General features: G+C 46.6%; 1 protein-coding gene across 1 annotated transcript in view; it reads left to right on the top strand.

Moving 5' to 3' along the window:
* Nucleotides 1-261: 261 nt before the first annotated feature.
* Nucleotides 262-26195, top strand: part of qsox1 (quiescin Q6 sulfhydryl oxidase 1) — a 175188-nt gene continuing 149254 nt past the window's right edge. Inside the window, exon 1 of the mRNA XM_070886224.1 lies at nt 262-530. Coding sequence (XP_070742325.1) covers nt 266-530 — 265 coding nt within the window. The 5' untranslated portion in view covers nt 262-265. The remainder of the gene's footprint in view (nt 531-26195) is intronic.

Raw genomic sequence — 26195 nt, 5'->3', positions numbered from 1 at the left:
GCATAGGGAGTCTGGAATTATAATTGCAAATTTACAATAAATGTTAATGCACTGTCCACAACCGGATCTGATCTTTCGGTCTGTGCACGGCCAGGTGTAAATATATAATGAGGTGTTTCCAAGTGATACAAATGTGTTGATAAGATTGCTTGTTCCGTGTATATGATCTGATCTGGGCCAATTTTTTTTTTAAACGAGCCTTGCTCCTCCCTCTGACAACCCGCACGTAGACAATGTTGTTTAGCGAGGGTTAGAGGTTGGTCTGATGCCGGATTGCTCAGACATGGCGCAGCGCTGGGATGCAGTGTTCGTGTCCTTCGCGGCGATTTCCCTCTTGTTAACGCCCGCTGCGGTGTCCGGAGTCGGGCTGTACACTCAGGCCGACCAGGTCACCATCCTGGAATCGGACAGCTTCGACAGGATCGTGTACAACACCAGTAACGCCTGGCTGGTGGAGTTCTACGCCTCTTGGTGCGGGCACTGCATCAACTTCGCTCCGGTGTGGAAGTCGCTGGCGAGGGATATCAAAGGTTTGGGCTATGACTTTATTTAGCCTGCAGAGAGTGTGTGTGTGTGTGTAGGGACCAGGGGGTGCAGCAACTTAAACGCCACCCAGCTGGTTCTGCAAGAGACTCTCGAGCTGAGCTGCTGCATGTTTTTCCCTGCACTGTAGACTGAACCTTGAGTTAAAGGGTAACCACATACTGCAGGGCGCAATGAAGCAGTAACTCATCAGGGGGATCTGATGTAAACAAGAGGAGCACGGCCATGGTCGTATGAGCCATTAGATGTGTTGCATCCTCAGAAGCAAGTGAGCTGGTGGTGTTATTATGCATCTATATAATACGTGGGTTTTGAGTCTAAAATGACACAAAGATTAGTGGGAAAGCGGGTTGTATAGAGGATACAGAGAGGCTGCAAAGAGATTTGGATAGGTTAAGCGAATGGGCTAAGGTTTGGCAGATGGAATACAATATCGGAAAGTGTGAGGTCATCCACCTTGGGAAAAAAAACAAAAAAAGGGAATACTATTTGAATGGGGAGAAATTACAACATGCTGCGGTGCAGAGGGACCTGGGGGTCCTTGTGCATGAAACTCTTTTCCCAAAAAGTTAGTTTGCAGGTGCAGCAGGTAATCAGGAAGGCGAATGGAATGTTGGCCTTCATTGCGAGAGGGATGGAGTACAAAAGCAGGGAGGTCCTTCTGCAACTATATAGGGTATTGGTGAGGCCGAACCTGGAGTACTGCGTGCAGTTTTGGTCACCTTACTTAAGGAAGGATATACTGGCTTTGGAGGGGATACAGAGACGATTCACTAGGCTGATTCCGGAGATGATAGATTGAGCAGACTGGGTCTTTACTCGTTGTAGTTCAGAAGGATGAGGGGTGATCTTATAGAAACATTTAAAATAATGAAAGGGATAGACAAGATAGAGGCATAGAGGTTGTTTCCACTGGTCAGGGAGACTAGAACTAGGGGGCACAGCCTCAAAATACAGGGGAGCCAATTTAAAACCGAGTTGAGAAGGAATTTCTTCCCCAAGAGGGTTGTGAATCTGTGGAATTCTCTGCCCAAGGAAGCAGTTGAGGCTAGCTCATTGAATGTATTCAAATCACAGATAGATAGATTTTTAACCAATAAGGGAATTAAGGGTTATGGGGAGTGGGCGGGTAAGTGGAGCTGAGTCCACGGCCAGATCAGCCATGATCTTGTTGAATGGCGGAGCAGGCTCGAGGGGCTAGATGGCCTACTCCTGTTCCTAATTCTTACGTTCTTATGTTCTTATGTTCTAAAAGCCTGCTCCCAAATATTGTTTGTAACACAATTTTACAAAGATTTTTTTTAAATTTGCAATGTTGGTGACACTCCTTTAAATATCTGAGAGAATTTGAGGGCACGTTACAAGGGTGAGATTATTTGAAGAAAAGCTATTTGCCATCTCTGTATGGTATTTGATAGTAATGTTGCCACATGTTGACAGCCTGCCGTCACCTCCACTGTTTCAACTGGTAACAGTCAGTCCAGAGCTGACAATCGGGAAGTTTCTGTCATCGCTAACCAGCAAACACCATCACAACACATTCCTGTCTTCCGTTTAACGTCTGCAACTGTAGTTTTTTTTCTTGGAAAATTTGTTTTTGCGACAGCAAAGTGATTCAAACCCAGGAATTGTGCCAGTTGTGTAACAATTACAGTATTCTACCAACAGAACCGAACAGTGAGTCAGAAATAGGGGCAGAATTACAGCACTGGTGGTATTCGGGGCTTCTCTTGTCAGTCTCAACTGAAGCAGCTATTGCAAGTGGGCAAGGGGGAGGGTCCCATACCATAGGGCCCCTTCGAACTGCTAATGGAGTAGGAGGATGTGCTACAGTGAACATGACAGATTGGAAGTGGTCAGGTGAAAGCAAGGGAAATACATTCCATGTTTCACTGGAAGATTACGCATTTTAACACAAGCTTGATTGTTTTGGAAGGATATATTGGCCTTGGAAGGAGTGCAGCGCAGGTTCAACAGAATGTTACCAGGGCTTCAAGGGTTACATTATAAGAAGAGGTTACATAAAGTAGGCGTGTATTCCCTAGACCATAAACAGTTAAGGGATGATTTGATTGAGGTTTTTAGGTTTTTGAATGGAATTGATGAGGTAAATAGAGGGAAGCTTTTTCTGCTGATGGGCATGTCTAGGTAAAGTGGACTGAACCTTAAAATCAGAGCCAGGCCATTCACAGAGAAGTTAAGAGACACTCCTTCATGCAGAGGGTGGTAGAAGTGTGGAACTCTCCCCCACAAAAAGCAGTAGATGCTAGCTCAATTAATAATTTTGAATTTGAGATCGATCGATTGTTGCTAGTGACAAGTATTGAGAGATATGGAGCCAAGGCGGGTAAATGGAGTTAGGATGCAGATCAGCAGTGATCTCATTGAATGGCAGAACAGGGGCTGAATGTCCTACTCCTGTTCCTATGTTTTGTGGATGTGATATTGGGTGATACAGAGTCCAGAGGAGAGCTACAAGAATGATTCCTAGCTTAAAGAACCTCGGCTTATCTGATCACCTTGAGGGTGTCAGAGAGGAATTTTCCAAGAGTATTTTTCCCTTTTTGGCCCTGGGTTGTTTCTCTCTTTTTTTTGCCTCTCCCAGGAGATTACATGGCTTTGGGGGGCGGGGGTGTGCAGGAGGTGGAGATCAAGAGGAGGGAAGGGTGGAAGTGTCTAGTTATATGCTCTGACTATCATAGTGTGGCACAAGCTTGATGGGCCAGCTGACCTTTTCCTGGTTGTTAATTTTGTATATTCATATGCAACTCCTGCCAGGGTTCCTGTAACCTTGACTGTGATCCAGCATTACTCCCTTGGTATTCAGATGGCAAGTGATAGCTAAGGAACCCCTTTGACGTACGGAATTATGGGTTATTTGTCCGGGTGGGACGATGGCATCCTTCTGTTGGGTTACCAATCTGCTCTTAGCAGTCCAAGTGAACTGACATTTGTTGGTTGAAATTCCTGAAGGATAGACAGCAGGAGCATTTGTAAACAGGCTCAAATATTGATAGCACCAAGCCATCCCAATACGAACATACAAACACTGACAGACAGGTAAAGACCCACTGGTCCATCGAGCCTGTCCCACACAATTGAGATACCTTGTGTATCACAAACATGTACACTCTCCACCCCACCCAAAGCCACGTGATCTCCTGGGAGAGGCAAAAAAAAGACAAAAAAACCCCAGGCCTATTTGGGGAAACAAAATCCAGGAAATTCGTCTTCGAACCTTCCAGGTGATCAAAACTAGTCCAGGTGATCACTTTGGCCATTAAATTCCCTGCAGTACCTATATCTGTAAGAGGTAATCTCCGCCACAGCCAGAAACAAAGGACACTGTGTCCTACAGGGACTATGCCAATGGAATCCCCCTGTGGGAGACCCCCAGGACCAGCAGGCTACCTGACCATGTAGCCTGGATCTTTGGAACGAATGTGATGCCCCTTGCAGGACACACACACAGGCAGTGGGAGCAGACCCACTACAGGGACAGTGGTCAATGGGCAGCCCAGCCATCACCAATGGCAACCGGCACCAGGCCAGCCCTACTGCCCCTGGCCACCAGGGCCAACACCAGAAGCATGAGGCCAATACCCTCCAGCTTCCCTGGCAAACCCTGGGATGACCTGACCCTCATCCCCATTGGTGGACAAGGAGCCCACCCAGTCTTGTCCACCACCCCACAACTACCCATATCAGTGTATACACACCACCCACTGCTGCCATGGCTACCTCCCCGAGGGATCCCACAACAGTGACACCCACATGGTCTGTGTGTGAGGGAGGGGAAACGTACGAGGCCAGCCTCAAGCACAGGGGTCAAACCTGGCAACCACACAACCCTCACCACAACCTCCCATAGCCCACCACTGATCACCTTCCCTGGTCATGACAACAAGGGTATGAAAAATGTTCAGGGGGGAGTATTGTTGTGTACGCATGCCTGTTTACTGTGTGATGTCTGTAACACTGTATGCAATATTGAATGTGCCCTTGTACTGTACACATCTTACCGGTACACTAGAGGTTGCCGTTGCTGGAGACCCAGGGGTTACCTGCACACGGCAGGTAACCCAGTATAAAAAGGAACACACAGCTTGTTGGCAGGCACTCAGGAGCTATTAATAAAAGACTGCAAGCCTGCAGGGTTTAAGACCATACCCTGCCTCGTGGAGTCATTATTAAAGGTGCCTACGTACACTACAAATGGGATCCAGGAGCCTGATCTCTTTGCATTGAACCATCAGCTCATTGAACCTGCGACAGGTAATCTGCTGTACAATAATCTGCAGTGTCTGAGGTAGCACTTGATTCTGACTCCGGGAGATGTGGCTGGCCTCCCACATTCCATCGTATGTAACCTAGAGGTGATCCAAAACTCAGCTGCCCGTGTCCTAACTCGCACCAAATTCCATCACCCCTGTGTTCGCTGACCGACATTGGCTTCTGGTTAAGCAACACCTCAATTTCAAAATTCTCATTCTTATTTTCAAATCACTCCATGGCCTTGCCCCTCTCTATCTCTGTAATCTTCTCCAGCCTCAACTCCCACTCCCCCCACCGAGATGTCTGCATTCCTCTAATTCTGCCCTCTTGAGCATCCCTGATTATAATCACTCAACCAATGGTGGCCTTGCCTTCTGTTGCCTGGGCCCCAAGCTCTGGAACTCCCTGCCTAAACCTCTCCGCCTCTCTACCTCTCTTTCTTCCTTCAAGTTGATTCTTAAAAGCTACCTCTTTGACCAAGCTTTTGGTCACCTGCCCTAATTTCTCCTTATGTGGCTCGGTGTCAAATTTTGAATCTCGTAATACTCTTGTGAAGTGCCTTGGGACGTTTCACTAAGTTAAAGCCGCTATATAAATACAATTGTTGTTGTTGTTGTTGAATGCAGAATTCACTGCCTTGATTTGGTGTCAGCTGACCAGACTGTACACCTTTTCAGCAGCTCAGTTGGACAGCTGATCAGCCGATGCAGCCTGCACAACCTGGCCTCTTCCCATGCTCTTTAATGCTTCGTTTGTCCAGCCTGCCATAATCTGCTAATTCTGTACAAGTCCCGCATGGGTATCCAAGGCTCTGAGTATTTTATGACTTAACTAGAAGGTTGTCCTCCAGATACTTTTGGAGGGAGCCTCCTCATTTGTTCTTGGAGATGAGGAAGTATAGATTCCTTGTAGATTATCGCGGCACTCTCCCAAAGGAAAGGCACTGATGTCTTTTAGAAAATGGATGTTCTGTACTAAGCAGGTTTCTATGCTCCAGCTTAATTGGATTCTGTATTACAGTGTTAGAAATGTCGATTCATTTTGGCTCCTTCTGGCCAATCATCTTCAGGTGTTAGGCCCAGGATGGTTGTGGTTTATATAAGGTGGGGAGAGGGCGAGGGAGAGGCCAGTTCTAAATTTCCAAGTGGACATGCAACCATGGGGATGTGGATCTGGTGGGCAACATCTACTTCAGTTCAGATGACTCGTATTCAAGGCTTCATTTTATCTTTTTATGAAGGGGTTGTCATGTGAAGAAAGGTCGAGCAGGTTGGGACTATACTCATTGGAGTTTAGAAGAATGAGAGGTGATCTTATTGAAATGTATAAGATTATGAGGGGGCATGACAGGGCAGATACAGAGATGATGTTTCCCCTCGTGGGGGAATCTAGAACGAGGGGACATAGTTTCAGAATAAGGGGTTGCCCATTTAAAACGGAGATGAAGAGGAATTTCTTCTCTGAGGGTCGTGAACCTGTGGAATGCTCTATCTGGGGAGCTGTGGAGACTGGGTAATTGAATTTATTTAAGGTGGAGATAGACAGATTTTTGAACGATAAGTGAGTCAAGGGTTATGGGGAACAGACAGGAAAGTGGAGTTGAGGCCAAGATCAGATCATCCATGATCTTATTGAATGGCGGAGCAGGTTCGAGGGGCCAAATGGCCTACTCCTGTTCCTATTTCTTGTGTTCTTATGTTCTTTCCTCCCTCTCTGCCGATTGCATGTTCCTAACGAGGAGGGTTGTGTGTGTTAAACTGTACGGGATCATTCTCCTGTTATGCTTGATCCAAGCCAGCAGTCCGAGCCACTACTGGCTGGAACCGTGCCAGATTTTGGCTCTGTCATTTTTGCACTCGTTAATGCACCACACAGAGGAGAAAGAAGCATAAAGAGCCAACTGGAGCATAATCAACGAGCCTCTAGTGTAACACTCACCCCAAACAATCGTCACTTAAACCATTTCAGCAATACAGCCAGATCATCAACAAGCAAGCATGCAATTAAAGAGATGAAGTGAACGCCGATCCATGGCACAGAGTGGTGGAGCATCACCTCGCAGAAAGTGAAGGAGCAACTTGGCCCCTCGCTGAGCAGCAAGTGCACAATTACAGACACCACGAGTAAGCAATTAATTCCTGTTAAACATTCCAGACAAGCAGCACATCAAAGGCCCTTGACAACAGCCCCCTGCAGAGAATGCTAGGATTTGTCCACTCACACACAAGAGGTAGAATTAAGGTTGCCAGCTCGGGTTGGGCATCAGCCTGGAGATTTCATCACATGGCCTCCTGCCTCCAACCAACCCCACCCCATTCCTCCGCCATTGGTCGCTCGCTACGTCCGTCCTCGCAACGCTCCGCTTTCTCGCGTCAATGCGACAGCGAGCAGACTCTTCGTAACCCGATTGGACGATTCTTGATGGTCACCCAACAGCCTCCCTCCCCTGCACCCACATCTTCAATATTTCTATAACTAATAAATAACAGTCTTCAAAGAAAATTTGAAAAAAAAACATAACTTTGGAATGCCCCAATGATCTTTCTCCTGGCGCTGTGTTGTGGTGAATAATCTTTAATTCCTGGAGACTCCAGGACAATCCGGGTTGGCAACTCTCGGTAGACACCATCCACCAGGTAGATGGACAAGAAGCAGGCACAGTGTTTGGCGCCACCTAGAGGGTTAAAGCATGAAAGTTGAGCAACTGCGAAGCAATCATTTTCCACCAGGTTACTGGCACAGACTGGGGCACCACTTCACGGGCATCTACTTAACTCTGAGAGGAGGTGGAGCCTCTGGAATTCCCCATTCTGCAACCCCATAAGATAAATTATTTGCTCCCACGCTCCGTGAATCTTGCTTTCAAGTGCCTGCTAGCAGCCCGTGGTCCCACTCCTGAGATGTGAGCACATAATCTAAGCTGGCACTCCAATGTAGTGCTGAGGGAGTGCTGCGCCATCAGAGGTGCCATCTTTCGGATGAGATGTTAAACCAAGGCCCTGCCCCCCCATGTGGTCATAAAAGATCCCATGGCACGACTTCAAAGAAGAACAGGGGAGTTTCTCCCGATGTCTCGGCCAATATTTATCCCTCAACTAACCTCACTTAAAACAGATTATCTGGTCATTATGACATTGTTATTTGTGGGATCTTGCTGAGCACAAATTGGCTACCCTATTTCCTATGTTACAACAGTGACTACAAAAGTACTTAATTGACTATAAAACGCTTAGGGATGTCCTGTCGTTGTGAAAGGCGCAATATAAATGCAAGTTCTTTCTTTCTGCTTTGTGCTTCCCCACATCAGCACAGATTAGATTGGTAAATGGGTGTGTAAAGGGATGGTGCTCTGAAAATATGCTCTGTGACTTTATAGCGCAGTGTGTGGAACTGCACTGTGTTGTACTTTGCCGGAGGAAGTGTGATGTAAAAAGGGAGATGGGGAAGAGACGGGGAACACAGAGGAGCAGAAAACACTGTGCCTGAGGTTGTCAATTGAGACCAAGTTATACTGCGACTCTGCGAATCTCTCCTGCACCTTGTGCTTCCCCACTCGGTCTGGGAATTGTAAGGGGCAGGGAGGCGGCAATTTTAATCTGATCCGCTTGTCGGCAAACTGACTGGATCGGAAGCAATGTCGGTTTTACACCCGCCTAAAGTCAATGAAGTGTACTTTCAGGCAGGGTGTAAAATGGTGTTCTATCCGACACTTGGGTTTCTCGCCCGATGAGTTAGTTTAAAATTACCCTCAAAGTATCACCTCCGCCAATTTCTCAGTTGGGCAGTGCACTGCGCTATCTCAAGCAGACTCGTACAGATCCGTACAGATCAGGAAAGTTCTAGGTTCGATCACCAGTCTGTCGTGCGTTAGCTGGTCTCGGACGGAGTGGTTTGAGGGACAGACTTTGCCTGAGCACCCCAGGGTTAAGGTGGGGGGGAAATAAGCCAGGTTTCTTACATCCAGGCCAGCATCCCCAGCATTGAAGCATTGACCACACTTGATCAGCTCCGCTGGGCGGGCCACATTGTCCGCATGCCAGACACGAGACTCCCAAAGCAAGCGCTCTACTCGGAACTCCTTCACTGCAAACGAGCCAAAGGTGGGCAGAGGTAACGTTACAAGGACACCATCAAAGCCTCCCTGAAAAAGTGCAACATCCCCACTGACCCCTGGGAGTCCCTGGCCAAAGATTCCTGATAAGTATCCAGTGACTCCTGCTGGCAGTTGCCTGTGGGGACATTGGGCGAGGACAGGGACAGTGTATGGCTCGGACGCTCCTGTGACCGACTGCCTACCAACAGAGAGGCCGGAGCTCGTGCGTGAAAAAAATTGACCACTCGGGTGAGAAGCCATCCCCCAGCAGAAACCAGTTCCACCAGCCGAGGGAACACAACAGGCTGACCAGATAGCTCTTTTAAAATCCCCGAAGGATGTGACATTGGCAGCTCCAGATGGCAAGGCTGGCAATTGCTAGTGCTGAAAGCCGCAGCCTTACAGTATTTACACAGGGCCTCCTGTTCTGCTGTGTGTGGCGGCTGGAAAAAATAAACAGCAATTCCTCGCACAGTCCCAGACATGGGCAATGCCAAGATATCAACACACAGGGGAGAGAAGAAAAATAAAACTGAGCAGGGCCAGTAAAATCTTTGAAACTGTTTAGTCCACAAACATTCATGAACAGTTAAGAAATTTTCAAACCCAGCCATATTTTTCTTCTGAGTGTTTTTTAAAAAGTAATATGTCATTCCAAGGTTATTCAGAAAGATTAATATTTTCCAAATTGCTGAAATTATTCATTCAGACATTTCCACCTGCTGCTTTCACAGAATTACCAACTGGAGCGTTATGAAGGCCACTACCTTCACTGCAGGGACAAGAGCTGGAGCAGTCACGTGTGACTTGCATGTTACTGTTATACAGAGTAACCAAGATTTTCTTCTGGCCCCCACCTCCCCTCCCCGCCCCTCCTCTCCTTTGGCCAGTATTGAATCCAGGAACTAGCTGCCCTCTGCTATCTCGCCCATGTTTGGGTAAGAAAGATCTGAGAATAGAACTGAGTCGCCAGTTGTGGGGGGGCGGGGGGTTGTGGGGAGGTGGGTGTGATTAAGCAAATCTAAATGTGCCAGCAGGCCTTGGAGACAGATTTGGTACAAATATACTGTCGGTCTTTCAAATTTAGGAAATTTAAACGACAAAAATAATCTAAAATGGAGTATAGCTTTGTGCAAAATGGATTCTTCAATGTGTGAGGCTAAACAGCAAGTGCTGGTAGGCAATCTGAGGCATCGCCACCCTGCCTGATCCATATTCTCGCCCACTGTCTGTGCGGGCACACACACACACACACACACTTTCCAACAGAGTCACTGGATAGCAGTTATGAGCCAGGTCTTCCCAGCCCCCCACCACCCTTTGTCTCATCTTCGACATCAAGGCGAATAGCAGCATCCTCAGTCACTGGCTCTGGCTAACTCGGCACAAACCAGGGAGTGAGCCAGGATGGTGCTGTTCTTTTGGACTCCGTACCAAACCTGGCATTCCAGTTGCCTGTGGAGCCAGCTGGAGAGCTCTGACCATAAGGGTTTTAGGTGACGATTATTTAGAGCATTTGGGGAAACTTCTCATCAGTTCTTGTCCACCACTTTTCTGTGAGGACGATGCCCTTTTCAAAACGCAGAAGCTGTCGGGCATGTGAATTTGTATATCATCATCATAGGCAGTCCCTCGAAATCGAGGAAACATAGAAACATAGAAAATAGGAGCAGTAGTAACCATAAGGCCCTTCGAGCCTCAACCGCCATTCAGTAAGATCATGGCTGATCTCAATCTCAACACCATTTCCCCATACCTATTGATGCCTTTTGGTTTTCTAGACCAATATGTCGAGGAACCAACTAGAGAACTGACCATCCGAGACTGGGTCTTGTGTATTGAGAGAGGATTAATGAGCAATCTTGTTGTGCTGGGCCCCTTGGGGAAGAGTGACCATAATATGGTAGAATTCTTCATTAAGATGGAGAGTGACACAGTTAATTCAGAAACTAGAGTCCTGAACTTAAAGAAAGGTAACTTCGATGGTATGAGACGTGAATTGGCTAGGATAGACTGGCGAATGATACTTAAAGGATTGATGGTGGATTGGCAATGGCAAACATTGATGTACTTCAATAATTGTGCATCCCTGTCTGGCGTAAAAATAAAACGGGGAAGGTGGCTCAACCAGGGAAATTAGGGATAGTGTTAAATCCAAGGAAGAGGCATATAAGGTGGCCAAAAAAAACAGCAAACCTGAGTACTGGGAGAAATTTAGAATTCAGCAGAGGGGGACAAATGGTTTAATTGGGAGGAGGAAAATAGAATATAAGAGTAAACTTGCAGGCAGGGAACATTAAAAACTGACTGCAAAAGCTTCTATAGATATGTGAAGAGAAAAAGATTAGAGAAAACAAATGTGGGTCCCTTACAGTCAGAATCAGGCAAATTTATAATGGGGAACAAAGAAATGGCAGACCAATTGAACAAATACTTTGGTTCTGTCTTCACTAAGGAAGACACAAATAACCTTCCGGAAATACTAGGGGACCGAGGGTCGAGCGAGAAGGAGGAACTAAAGGAAATCCTTATTAGTCAGCAAATTATGTTAGGAAAATTGATTGAAGGCCGATAAATCCCCGGGGCCTGATAGTCTGCATCCCAGAGTACTTACGGAAGTGGCCCTAGAAATAGTGGAAGCATTGGTGGTCATTTTCCAACATTCTATAGACGCTGGATCAGTTCCTATGGACTGGAAGGTAGCTAATGCAACCCCACTTTTTAAAAAAGGAGGGAGAGAGAAAACAAGGAATTATACACTGGTCAACCTGACATCGGTAGTGGGGAAAATGTTGGAATCAATTATTAAAGATGTAATAGCAGCGTATTTGGAAAGCAGTGATAGGATCGGTCCAAGTCAGCATGCATTTATGAATGGGAAATCATGCTTGACAAATCTTCGAGAATTTTTTGAGGAAGAAACTAGTAGAGTAGACAAGGGGAAGCCAGTGGATGTGGTGTATTTAGACTTTCAAAAGGCTTTTGACAAGGTCCCACACAAGAGATTAGTGTGCAAAATTAAAGCACATGGTATTGGGGGTAATATACTTTCGGGATAGAGAACTGGTTGGTAGGCAGGAAGCAAAGAGTAGGAATAAACGGGTCCTTTTCAGAATGGCAGGCAGTAAATAGTAGGGTACCACAAGGTTCAGTGCTGGGACCCCAGCTATTTACAATATCCATTAATGATTTAGACGAAGGAATTGAATGTAACATCTCCAAGTTTGCAGATGACACAAAGCTGGATGGCAGTGTGAGCTGTGACGAGGATGCTAAGAGACTGCAGGGTGATTTGGACAGGTTAGGTGAGTGGGCAAATACATGGCAGATGCAGTATAATGTGAGGTTATCCACTTAGGTGGTAAAAACAGGAAGGCAGATTATTATCTGAATGGTGACAGATTAGTAAAAGGGGAGGTGCAACAAGACCTGGGTGTCATGGTACATCAGTCATTGAAAGTTGGCATACAGGTACAGCAGGCGGTGAAGAAGGCAAATTGCAGGTAGGCCTTCATAGCGAGAGGATTTGAATATAGGAGCAGGGAGGTCTTACTACAGTTGTACAGGGCCTTGGTGAGGCCACACCTTGAAAATTGTGTACAGTTTTCGTCTCCTATTCTGAGGAAGGACGTTCTTGCTAATGAGGGAGTGCAGCGAAGGTTCACCATATTGATTCCCAGGATGGACAGGACTGACATATGAAGAAAGACTGGATCGACTAGGCTTATATTTAATGTAATTTAGAAGAATGAGAGGGGATCTCATAGAAACATATAAAATTCTGACGGGATTGGACACGTTAGATGCAGGAAGAATGTTCCCAATGTTTGGGAAGTCCAGAATCAGGGGTCACAGTCTAAGGATAAGGAGAAAGCCATTTAGGACCGAGATGAGGAGAAACTTCTTCACTCAGAGAGTTGTGAGCATGTGGAATTCTCTACCACAGAAAGTTGTTGAGGCCAGTTCGTTAGATATATTCAAAATGGAGTTAGATGTGGCCCTTACGGCTGAAGGGATCAAAGGGTATGGAGAGAAAGCAGGGGTGGGGTACTGAAGTGCATGATCAGCCATGATCATATTGAATGGTGGTGCAGGCTTGAAGGGCCGAATGGCCTACTCCTGCACCTATTTTCTATAGAAACATAGAAACATAGAAAATAGGTGCATTCGGCCCTTCGAGCCTGCGACACCATTCGATAAGATCATGGCTGATCATTCCCTCAGTACCCCTTTCCTGCTTTCACTCCATACCCCTTGATCTCTTTTGCTGTAAGGGGCATATCTAACTCCCTCTTGAATATATCCAATGAACTGGCATCAACAACTCTCTGCGGCAGGGAATTCCACAGGTTAACAACTCTCTGAGTGAAGAAATTTCTCCTCATCTCAGTCCTAAATGGCCTACTCCATATCCTAAGACTGTGTCCCCTGGTTCTGGACTTCCCCAACATCGGGAACAATCTACCGGCATCTAACCTGTCCCATCCTGTCAGAATCTTGTAAGTTTCTAAGAGATCCCCTCTCATTCTTCTAAACTCCAATGTATAAAGGTCCAGTTGATCCAATCTCTCCTCATATGTCAGTCCGGCCATTCCGGGAATCAGTCTGGTGAACCTTCGCTGCACTCCCTCAATAGCAAGAACGTCCTTCCTCAGATTAGGAGACCAAAATTGAACACAATATTCCAGGTGAGGCCTCACCAAGGCCCTGTACAACTGCGGTAAGACCTCCCTGCTCCTATACTCAAATCCCCTAGCTATGAAGGCCAACATACCATTTGCCTTCTTTATTTACCACCTGCTGCAGCTGTATGCCAACTTTCAATGATGAACCATGACACCCAGGTCTCGTTGCACCTCCCCTTTTCCTAATCTGCCACCATTCAGATAATATTCTGTCTTCATGTTTTTGCCCCCAAAGTGCAGAATCTCAAATTTATCCACATTATACTGCATCTGCCATGCATTTGCCCACTCACCTAATCTGTCTGAATCACCCTGCAGCCTCTTAGCATCCTCCTCACAGCTCACACCGCCACCAGTTTAGTGTCATCTGCAAACGTGGAGATATTACTCAATTCCTTCATCCAAATCATTGATGTATATTGTAAAGAGCTGGGGTCCCAGCACTGAGCCCTGCAGCACACCACTAGTCAGTGCCTGCCATTCTGAAAAGGACCCGTTTATCCCTAGTCTCTGCTTCCTGTCTGCCAACCAGTTCTCTATCCACCTCAGTATATTATCCCCAATACCATGTGCTTTGATTTTGCACACCAATCTCTTGTGTGGGACCTTGTCAAAAGCCTTTTGAAAGTCCAAATACACCACATCCGCTGGTTCTCCCTTATCCACTTTACTAGTTACATCCTCAAAAAATTCCAGAAGATTTGTCAAGCATGATTTCCCCTTCATAAATCCATGCTGACTTGGACCGATCCTGTCACTGCTTTCCTATGTGTCTAGAAATCTATCTATCTCCCTCTTAAATATATTCAGTGACTTGGCCTCCACAGCCTTCTGAATTCCACAGGTTCACCACCCTCTGAGTGAAAAAATTTCTCCTCATCTCGCTCCTAAATTTCCTACCCCATATCCTGAAACTGTGACCCCTTGTTCTAGACTTCCCAGCCAGGGGAAACATCCTCCCGGCATCCAGTCTATCCAACCCAGTCAGAATGTTATACGTTTCAATGAGATTCCCTCTCATTCTTCTGAACTCTCGTGAACACAGGCCTAGTTGACCCAGTCTCTCCTCATACAACAGTCCTGCCATCCCAGGAATCAGTCTGGTGTACCTTTGCTGCACTCCCTCTATGGCAAGTACATATTTTCTTAGGTAAGGAGAACAAAACTGCACACAATGGAAGACTTGTTTCCACTCTAAAAGTGAGTTCTTAGGTGACTGAACAGTCCAATATGGGAATTACAGTCTCTGTCATAGGTGGAAGAGACAGTGGTTGAAGGAAAAGATGGGTGGAGCGTTTGGTTTGCCGCACGCTCATTCTGCTGCCTGCGTTTGCTTTCTGCATGCTCTTGGTGACGAGACTCGAGATGCTCAGCGCCCTCCCGGATGCTCTTCCTCCACTTAGGACAGTCTTTGGCCAGGGACTCCCAGGTGTCAGTGGGGATGTTGTATTTGATCAAGGAGGCTTTGAGGGTGTCCTTGAAACGTTTCCTCTGAGGCTCGCTTGACGTGTTAGAAATTCCGAGTAGAGCGCTTGCTCTATAGACAAAGGCTGTGCCTGTAGCTCAAGAATGCATTGAACTCGCAGTCAAAATACTTGAAGGTTTATTAAAAATTAAATTAACCTGAACCCAATCATCAACATAACATTGGTCGCAGGCGATACACACGTTACAGCCAGTCCAACCCTCCCTTCTTCATCTCGCAACTTCCAGTTATGATTTCATTTTATTTATACTGTCTCTAAACTGTGCGACTACATAGGATCCACATTTCATAAACCTTCACTCACTCTCGGCACCATCCTAGATCAAAATATCCTAGTCCTGTACATTCCAAAAGTTGCACACACAGTGCTGATGTTTGGGTTAGAAAGGCATGAGAATAGAACTGAGGCATCATTTGTGGGGGGGGGGGGGCTGTGGTGGGGGGTGTGTGGGGGGGTGTTGGGGGGGGGTGGTGTGTGTGGGTGTGTGTGGGGGTGTGTGTGGAGGGGTGTGTGGGGGTGTGTGTGGAGGGGTGTGTGGGGATGTGTGTGGAGGGGTGTGGGGGGGGTGTGGGGGGGTGGGGGGGTGGGGGGTGTTGGGGGGGGGGGCGTGTGGTGGGGGGGGGGGCAGCGGTGATAAAGCGAATCTAAATGTAAACAAGTGCCAGTGGGCCTTGGAAACAGATTTGGTACAGATACACTGTCAGTCTTTCAATTTTAGGGATTTTAAACGTCAAAAATAATCTAAATATAGCATCATGCAAAATGGATTTCTTACTTACTTCTCAGTTCTAATCTCCAGCAAAGCCTTTTCCTGTTTTAAAAATAATCTACAGCTGTTCTAATTTCTGCATTTTACACAATTACTCAGTCAGAGTCTTCCTGCTGTTGTGGTTGTGGCTATTTAAATTAGTGGTGTGTGTCCTCTCCTTCAGTGTTCGTCTGAAAGAGGCAGTTCTTGACAATGGGTTTCTGTGTCTGACTCGCTACGAAGGCTCCATCTTGCTGATGGGGACATTGCCAGATTGCCAAGGCTGAGGGACAGGGAGAGGGTGTTGTGAAGATGTGTTGTGTTTTGGCACCAAGCTTCAGTAAGTGACCCTGGTGTGTGTGTAGTCAGGAGCTCAGCCACCTTACAGTAATGTTTTCTTCAGTTAACTCAAGGCACTTGGCTTTATCTTAGTTCATCCATCCAGGAGGATCTCAAACATTCCCCCCGCCCCATAGTGTCCAATGCTTCCGTAACTGATTTCAGTGTTGGGACCTCCACCAATCTGGGAGTTTTGTTAGACTAAGGGATATGGGAATAGTGTGGGTAGGTGGCGTTGAGGTAGAAGATCAGCCATGATCTTATTGAAGGGCAGGATGGACTACTCCTGATCCTATTTCTTGTGTTCTTTTTAAAGAAAGACTTGCATTTATACAGCGCCATTTGAAACAACCACCAGAAAGCACTTTACAGCCAATGAAGTACTTTTTGAAGTGTAGAAACTGTTGTAATGTAGGAAACCGCCAATTTGCACGTAAGCAAGCTCCAACAAACTGCAATGTGGTAATTACCAGATATTCTGCTTTATGTTATGTTGATTGAGGGATAAATATTGGCCAGGCCACCAGAGATAACTCCCCTGCTTTTCTTCGAAATAGTGCCATGGGATCTTTTACATCCACATGAGAGAACAGACGGGATCTCGGTTTAAAGTCTCATCCAAAAGACAGCACCTCAAACAGTGCAGCACTCCCTCAGCACTGCACTGGGAGTGTCAGATTAGATTTATATGCAGAAGTCTCTGGAGTGGGACTTGAACCACAACCTTCTGACTCAGAGACAAGAGTGCTACCCTCTGGGCCACAGCTGACACAATATGCAGTTCATTCCATGTGTTGATCACGCTTTGTGTGACAAAGACTTCCCTGCTATCAGTCTAAAGTCAGTTTATCAGTTTGAATCTGTGGTCCCCCCGTCCTACTCTCACACTTCAGTTTAAAGTAATATTCTGTTTGTTATCTTATATACGTGTATAAGATCACCTCTCAGCTGCCTCCATACAAGGCCGAAGAGCCCAAAATGATATGACATTGCCCAGATCTCTCACTCCAAAGATGATACAATCACTCGGCCCATGACCTTGAAAAGAGTCTCAATAGCTTGACGGTGAAAGGCTGAGCAGCGTGTAAAATTTTAACATGGGGCGGGGAGCGCGATTGTCGAGGTAGCGACGTGGGTCGCAGGTTATGGGATGTTCGCTGGACTCTGAGATGGCATCTAATGCGGTGTTACTTGCCATCAAACGCATCTATTGTATTGAGAATAAAAACAGAAAATGCTGGAAATACTCAGCAGATCAAGTCAGTTCTGACCAAGGGCCGTCAACCCGAAACGTTACCCCTGTTTCTCTCTCCACAGAAGCTGCCTGACCTGCTGAGTATTTCCAGCATTTTCTGTTTTTAGTTTCGATTTCCAGCATCTGCAGTATTTTTCTTTTTGTGTTGTATTAAAAATGCTGGAAACGCTCGCAGGTCAGGCAGCATGTGTGGAAAGAGAAACAGAGTTCAGTCAGTGTCTTTCTGTTATATTAATCGGCTTGTTCAGTCCTTCCTGTTTATCGTTGGCGGATGTGGGATTTCGATAGCAGATTTTTATCATGTCTGGGTTATTGTTACTGTTTCCTGTACAGTGGCAATTGACAGGAAACATTCAGCCACCCATATGGCTTGCAGTGAAACCAGCTACCCCTCCTCGTATTCTGACTGGCTGGTTAATAGGATGAAACTGGCTGAACTGGTCCCAATATGTCAGGAATCTGATGTCCTCCCACCTGCGCCATGTCTCTAGCTACGCATTCACCTGCCATATCCTCCTATTTCTACTCTCACTAGTGTAATCCAGAGATTACTACCTTTTGAGGTCCTGCTTTTTAACTTCCTCCCTAGCTCCTCAAACTCTGACTGCAGGATCGCAACCCTCTTCCTCCCTATATTGTTGGTTCTGACATGGACCACTAATTCTGGTTCTTCCCCCGCTCCCGGCAGAATGTTCTGCACCCTGTCCCCGATGTCCCTTACTCTGGTACCAGGAAGGCATCATACCAGCGGTAGTGGTAGTGGAAATGCCTGTCGTTCCAGCATCTGTGGTGAGAGAAAGGGGCCAAAGTTGCTTACCGCTCGAAAGGAGGCGCACCTACCCTTTTGGAAGTGTTCCGAAACCGGAGAAATTCAGCACTTCGTGCTTTCTTTTGGAGCGGGTCGGAATTGGATCATCATGGGGGGGGAAGTGGGGGCAGGGTGGAGTAGCCATCACTAGCGGGCGGAAGTAGGGGCGGGACTGCAAGGTGACATCATCGCACTGGCACGTCACAACATCTCTCCCTTTCAGTTAAAGGGGAGGGTCGCTGCGAACTCTGCAGCCACTTTAATGGCAAAGCAGCCTGGCACACAAGAGGGGGTGCCGCGCTGACTGATGGCAGTACGGCCAAACCTGCAGCCGTAATTGTCGGCCCGACCTGGCAGTCAGCCGCCAAAAAAAAATAAGATGGCATCGCCGGCAGCTCCACCTCTCCTTTAAGGGCGGCCGTGCTGCCAAGCCACAGATAGGGTACCGACAGAAAAAGCTGTCAGGTGCACTGACCAGCAGTGGGGGCACACCCACAGGGCAATTCTAGGAAAGGGGCAATTTCCCACGGGGCCAGTCGGTAAGGGGTTGGATTTTCACGCTGTGGCGGGAAAACAGGCGGAGCGGTCCCCTACAGCGCTCCTAACCTGAGGAAGGCCAATTTTCAAAATGGGGGCCCCTCTTGGGTCCGAGGCCTTACAGAAAGGGGCAATTTCAGCCCCAAACCGTTAATGCCGTTTGAGAGTGCCACACTGCCGGGAGATTCCTTAATGCCTGCTCTTCTGGGTGGTCACTCACTTGCTATTCTGAACACTATCTGGCTATGGGGTGACCACCTCCTGCAACTACAATCCAGGAAACATTCAGCCACCCGTATGGCTTGCAGTGAATCCAGCTGCCCCTCAAGCTCGGACCTCTGCGACACATGAAGCAGCCTGAAGTCCCGGAGTTACAGGCCACAGGTCAGAGCTGTACCTTCATTCTAACTAGAAACTTAAAAAAATTCTCTAAAGATGTAAGGTGATTATTTAAATAATTGCTTTTATCTATTTTAATGCATTAAATTACAGTGTTATTTTTCTATTTGCTCCTCAAAGCGAACTAACCAAAGACTAATTATTTACTCAAGCTTAACAAGAACCACTGACATCACTAAACACAAAGGGGGAGAAATTCGGGCACGCCTCTGTTGTGACAGGTGAAGCGGTAAATTTTGTGCCAGGAAATGGTTTGCGTCTCCAGCCGCAAAATTCACCAGCTGGGCCCTGAGTGTGGAGCGGAGCGCTAAGGGAGGCGTTGCACACCTCTTATAGAGCACTAGGCCGGCTGAGCAACTGAAAATCCAGAGCTAAACAGCCGGCCTCCGAGCGCACTAAGAGAGGCTTCCGTGCAACAAAAAAATCGAAAAAAATCCGCAACAAAAACATTCCGAATACTTCCCTCACGCCACATCCACATGAATCGCAAAAATTTTTAAAAAGCAATCACACTTACCTTAGGTACACATTCCCTCCCTCACTGCGGCCGCCACCGCTATAACCGCCAGCTTTCACTGGCGGTCCCACTAGGGTGGTCCCACTGGCACACGCCGCGGGGCGCTACGGGTCGGGCGACTACCAGGGACGTTGCACACTGGCTCGCCTCTCCCGGGCAGTACTGCACCACGCCCCCGCAAACCCAGCACCAAGTGCCACGGCGAGGCGCTGGAAGCTGGCCGTCTGCCCGGAAATGATCTCCACAGCCATTACCGCCCCTCAGGAACTGAAAATCCAGCCTTTTAAATATTAGATATCTAGATACGTAACCTAGATACATATCTTAGAATCCTTGGGTCTGCGGCTCCACTACTTCTTTGGAGTTGGGCTTCCTCCTCGCCACCGAATACGTACTGATGCCAAATTCTCAGCTTCGATGCTGTTTCCAGCCACCCAGCTCTGTCTCCAAGCTCTGTAGATATAAAAAATATATCTACTTCCCCCACCCCCATCACCTGCCTTTTACGCCTCCCCTCCCTCTGCTCCCCAATGCGTGCAGTTCGAAAGGCAAATGCAATCCCGAACCTAGGTTTAAAAAGCAGTGGTTAGGAATGTACTATAGACTGGAACTCCAGCATTTTACACAGCCACCCGAGCCTCTGCTGGGTGGAAGCCTTGCCTACGTGTGTTTTAAATCATAAGTGTATAGAGTTAAGGATGTGCATGTATTTTAGTTACCTTCTTAAAGCTCTCTCATTGACTTTTCTTTGTTATGGGGATCTGTATCGTGACGAGAAGAGATGCAATTACAAGATTATGAGATGAGAATAGGATCAAGTTGCGGGGAAGGGAAAGGATTACCGAGGAGCATTCAGCCCTGTACTGCTGATTGTGTATCTATTGTATGTATGGATTAGGGTAAATTTTCCATTCTTTATTTACCAATGTGGAGTCTCACCCACCGGGATGCTTTGATGCTTTATGTATGTATGTATGTGTGTGTTTGTGTGTGTGTATTTATATATATATATATATATATATCTGTATATATATGTGTGTGTGTATATTATTTATATAATAAAGCATAAAACCTTCACTCCAGCAACAGTCCTGTCAAGCCTGATCTATGTCGCATCCTAAAAGCACATCTCAGCCTATTATTCGATACAAGACAGCTGCAGTTTTTCGGCTCCATGATGCGTACACTATTTTCTTTGAAGTGTGTATTGATACCACTGTGACAGCCAGTGAGATGGAGGTGGGGCAGGGCTTACAGCAAACAGTCTATGTGACAACAAACAGAGTCTATTTAAACACAGTCCCTGCAAACTGCAGCAAATAGAACTCATGCAGTAAAGTCTCCCAATAAAAGCGGGATTTATTTTTTCTCCAGCAAAATGCAGTGAGTGGTGGATAGTTACGTAAAATCAATCCCGGTCACCTGCAGAAGTGCGGTCTCCAGACGTGATTGACAGGGGAATTACCCAATCATTTTAACTCTGGCCGGGACTTGTGGTGTCATTATATACAGCCTTTTTTCTTTGCTGTTGGTGGTTGCTGTAATGTATTTGCTTCATGGGTTCTTTGCTTAAGAATTCATAGCAACACATTGCTATTAAGAGCTAGTTGGTTTATTATCAAAAGGTTTAACAATCGCACTACACATTACCAGTTAATCCACCGGGCTCACAACCACCTGCCTCATCGTGGATCCCCCAAACCCAACTGGCTGGGGTTTTATTGAGTCTGTGAACATCATGCGACTGGCTAAGCCACTCACAACTCAACAGCTCTACCAGCCTGTGAGCGTACTAACGGGTGCATACATTGCAGATGGGATGACCGAGACTGAAGTGCTGTCATACCATGTGATCTGGGTTCCGATTCGTGCCCGTGTTCCAGGGATTGCCTTGCCTGGTTTTGCTGGTGTACTGGTGAACTTCGCTGCCTCAACCGCGGCCTCAACAGAAGCAAAAACAGATCAGTGGGCAGCCGTCTCATTTGCTGCATGCGGGGCCTTTCTGTGCGCAGTTTGGCTGGCACATTTGCCTGCTGCTGTTCAAAAATAACTAATTTGTTGCCAAGCGCTTTGGGATGTGCTAAAGATGTGATAAGGTTACTATATGTTGCAAATTCTCTCTTAACACCCCATGTACGGTGTACGGTGTGCCACACATTACAGCAAAACAGTATACCTTTTTATAATCATACCCTGTGTATTACTGCAGTAGAATAAGTGCTATAACAGTTCATTATTCTTACAAGACTACAGCACATTTGAGGGGTTTGGACAATGTTATAAATCAAGCAGCCCCCTTCCCATCCATCAACAAAATAAATAGAACTGTCGAAGTCATGTGCTTTAATAAGTCTGCCCATCAGTAGAGTGGTTTAACCAGTGCTCTCGGTGAGAACTGTAGAGCCACAATTTTTGTGAAAGACTTTTAAGGTTGAGGAAGCACAGTATTCCTGCTTCTTCACTGTAAGAATTTAAATCGGTCCTGTATCTATAGGTAACGAGTCAGTTATAGCATGAGCTGGATACAGGCCAGAGAGTCAACGCACAATGTCAAACTAACACCTATCATCAAACAACACCTTTACCTGCACTGTTTTAGCAAATGATCCTTCTAGTGTCAGTGAGATTGCCCTAAAATTAATGTTGGATGGATTTGTGGGCAATGTTAAGGCTCTCACTGCAACTTCACTTGGACTCTTTTCACTTCTATCTGAAAGAGTTCCATTGAAAGGTGGAACTGGCCAATTTGCTAGTCCCCCATTATAGGGGCTAGTAGAGGGAAGACAATTTGTATACACAAAGCTCCATCAAGGTCATTGCACTGATAGCAGGTGGATACTGGCCAATATGGTCTGGATTGAGAGGCTATTCCAGGGATGGATGTCATTTGTACTAAACATATTGGGAAGAACATCTTTACTTCGAGGGATGAATACCAGGAATCATCTGCTGTCAGGATAATAGAGGAACAATATCAGTGATTTTTCCAGATAGGTTAGATGATATAATAGGGGAATCTGTGTTCTAAAAGAATGAGTTTATACAAAAAGAATCTGAATGTTGCCTGTTTGTGCTCTGGCTGTTGGATGTAACCCTGTAATATTAAGGGGGTCAGCTTTATGTCATTGGTGCAAAAAGTAATTGTACCGTTCCTTCAGCAATAAGACACTGACATGTTCTGTCAGCATGGAATGCTGATCACCAAAATCAATAATACATCACACAATCCAGACAAATGGATCTTAATGACTGATGTATAACCGAATGCCACAGAACCAATTATTTCCCAAAGACATAGCCTGAGTCTGTGTGTTAGGAATTAAGGGGCCTCCCATTAGTGCCTCCGGGTGACGCTAACGGGGCACAAAATTGTTTTCTCCCGGGGGGAGGGGGCGCTAGAGTTAGTGGAGGCACGGAAGTGCAAACGCGGTGCACTGTGCCCTTCGTAGCACCCTGGCCGCCGCGCCTCCGACGATGATGTCATCGTTGTGCGCAGCGACCCCCTTTTACCCTGTGCTGACCCCTTTCTGCCCCATGGCAGAAGTTGCCAGCACCTTGCGAGGCTGCCATGAGCGAAGCCAGTGCCAGCCTCAGGTGTCGCTAACCGAGCCAACCTCCGCTGGTGGGGCGGAAGTTAAAGGGGAGGTGTGCTGCCGTCATTGATTCCTTTGGCCGACTCACCGGTTGGCCCGTTCTGCGTTGCTGTTGTGTGGTCCGGGCCGCCATCGTCCAGCCCGCCACCCTGTCTCGGTGCCGGGCTGCGGCCACCACAGCGCACAGTCCTGATGGCCCAGTGGAGACCTTGAAATGGCCGTGCATAGTTCGCAGCGACCCCCCCCCCCCCCTTTAATGGAAGGAGAGGGGCGTTGAAAAGCGTCAGTGCTATGCGGAGAAGCCATGTAGCGCTGCTGAACCCACCTCAAAGGGAAGTGGAGCACGTGACATTGCGCTCCTCTTCCTGTGAGGGGCAGTAACCCAATTTCGCAGCCAGGGCGGGAATTCTACACCGGGCACAGGAAGCTCCGCCTCCTCTCAGTTACTGCCCCCAAACGGGGCGTAACCCAATTTCGCCCCCTAAGACTTTAACTTCGCAATGTTGGAGGGACTGAGCATATTTAATATTAGAAGCTGGTGATGGTTACTGTCATAGTGCCACATAGTTGGACAACATTTTCGCGTTGTGACTGGTTGAAGGCTCCTGTGTCATGTCTCTTGTTATAGTGCTGGGTGTCCATGAATAGAATGACTTACAAAGTACTTCTTTAAAAGACATGTGAACGCCCTTCTGCTTATATAATCTGGGTTTGAATTTGTTGACCATTCTATTTTTAAAACTGCACAAAGACATTTTATTACTTACTCCTGTTAATCATGTGATAGTGTTACATGCAGTGATAACATCCCACTTACTGAAGATTGCGAGAAGCCCGGGCGATATCAGCAACATTTCCATCACATCCTGTTTACTCAGAAGCCTTGGGGAAGAGCTAAAGTCAACAGCCTACGACACCATGAAGGTTGAAAAGAGTAGGAGTGTAAACGAGTTAAATGAAGCAGTAGTATGGGTAGAGGATAGCAAGCCTGTAGATTGTAAAACATTGTCCATTGCATATTAGCATTGTTTTCATTTTCAGACTGTAATCTATCTGTTTAATACTTTTCAGATTATTTAACCTTTCTCATTGTGTTCTCTTTGTTTTTTTTCCCTCTCTCGAGTTGGAGTTGACAGGGTCATCTCCATCTGCGTTCTTCCAACAATAGATGCGCTGTCCTCTTTTTTGAAGGGCTAGGACATTCAAAATGAATGACAGGCATTCAGTTGTCATCGAAGGAAAAAAGTAGGGGTAGAATTTCCACTTTGGACACAATCCGGAAATTGGGCCCAAATGCGCTTGAAATTGCACTGCTTCAGTTAATCTTCAAGTTTCTACTAAAATTCATTTCCATAATCACAACCGTTAAATCTTCCTTGAACCAGCACAATCGGGCAGCGTAATAGAACGTAATTGTTTCTTTTTTTTCCCCTTTCAAATAATAAGTATTCCTTGATGTACTTAGAATAGGTAACCTGGTGCAGTTTTATTTATACGGCTGAAAGTGGGTTTTTCAGCAAAAATAAGGGAGTCCAGTGCCTGATTTCAAATCACTGAAAGTAACTTAAAAAAAACAATACTAAACCATTTAATAGTTTAATTGGTATACACTAGTCAGTTTCTTAGTAAATTTAATATTTTTTGACATGAAAAAGCTTTTAAAACGTGCCTACTCGTGCCGAAGACAATGAACACAATTGGAAGAACCTTCCCGAATCAGCATAGTCGGTGGAATCTCACAATTCTGACCTGGGGGCACGGTCAGTTTTTGCATGAGGCCTGATTCGGGCAATTGAACCTTGAGCAAAGATTGCGTAAAACATGAGTGCGCGTGGTTTTAGACGTAACTCACCTATGTTTTAAATTCCCCTGGTTGAGCCAATTATGCCCAGATTGTGCTGGACCAGTGGAACAAACTCTACCCCAATGAAGTCTGTCTCCCAAATTGGCAGGTGCAGTAAGAGTGATCTTCTGCAGCAGCTCAGCAAAAGCACATTTACATATTGGCAGCTGTCCAGGGGTGACGAGATTGAATTAGCTTCCTCTTACCTTTAAAACCTGTCCATTGAGTCTGATTTGATTGTAGAGAGCAGTTCCACTTCCTCCAGGTGAGCCCAGTCAGTTCCACTCTTTTTTTTGGTGGTTTGATTGATGTGGGTTGTTCACAAAAGAGAGAGCCAGGTACAATAGAGGGGTAAAATGATCCAGGTACAGTAGAGGGGTGAAGTGATCCCGGTACAGTAGAGGGGTGAAATGATCCCAGAACAATGGGGGGGGGGGGGGGGAAGTGATCCAGGTACAATGGAGGGGTGACGTGATCCCGGAACAATGGAGGGGTGACGTGATCCCGGAACAGTAGAGGGCTGAAGTGATCAAGGCACAATAGAGGGATGAAGTGATCCAGGTACAATGGAGGGACGAAGTGATCCTGGAACAATAGAGGGCTGAAGCGATCCCGGTACAATAACAACAACAAATTGTATTTATATGATGTCTTTAACATAGTGAAACGTCCCAAGGCGCCTCACAGGAGTATTATGCAATAGAAATTTGACACCGAGCCGCATAAGTAGAAATTAGCACAAGTGACCAAAAGCTTGGTCAAAGAGGTAGCTTTTAAGGAGCATGTTGAAGGAGGAAAGCAAGGTAGAGAGGAGGAGAGGTTTAGGCAGGGAGTTCCAGGGCTTGGGGCGTAGGCAACAATAGAGGGGTGCAGTGATCCAGGTACAAAAGAGGGGTGAAGCGCTGCGAGAACTGTCAATCAGTATACTTGAAGAGTAATGGCTTTCCGAGACACAGTGCTGGAATTCATCCTGGCAGAGTGGATAGCAGGGTTGTCATGACAGAGGGTCAAAAAGGAGGGGTGAAAGGAGCCAAGGGGAATACTGGATGGATTAAAGTTGACAAAAGAAGCAA

The sequence above is a fragment of the Pristiophorus japonicus genome, chromosome 8 (assembly GCF_044704955.1).
Source record: "Pristiophorus japonicus isolate sPriJap1 chromosome 8, sPriJap1.hap1, whole genome shotgun sequence".
In the NCBI taxonomy this organism is placed as follows: Eukaryota; Metazoa; Chordata; class Chondrichthyes; family Pristiophoridae; genus Pristiophorus; species Pristiophorus japonicus.
The sequence above is the reverse complement of the archived record's forward strand: the minus strand, read 5'-3'. Positions and strand labels throughout refer to the sequence as shown.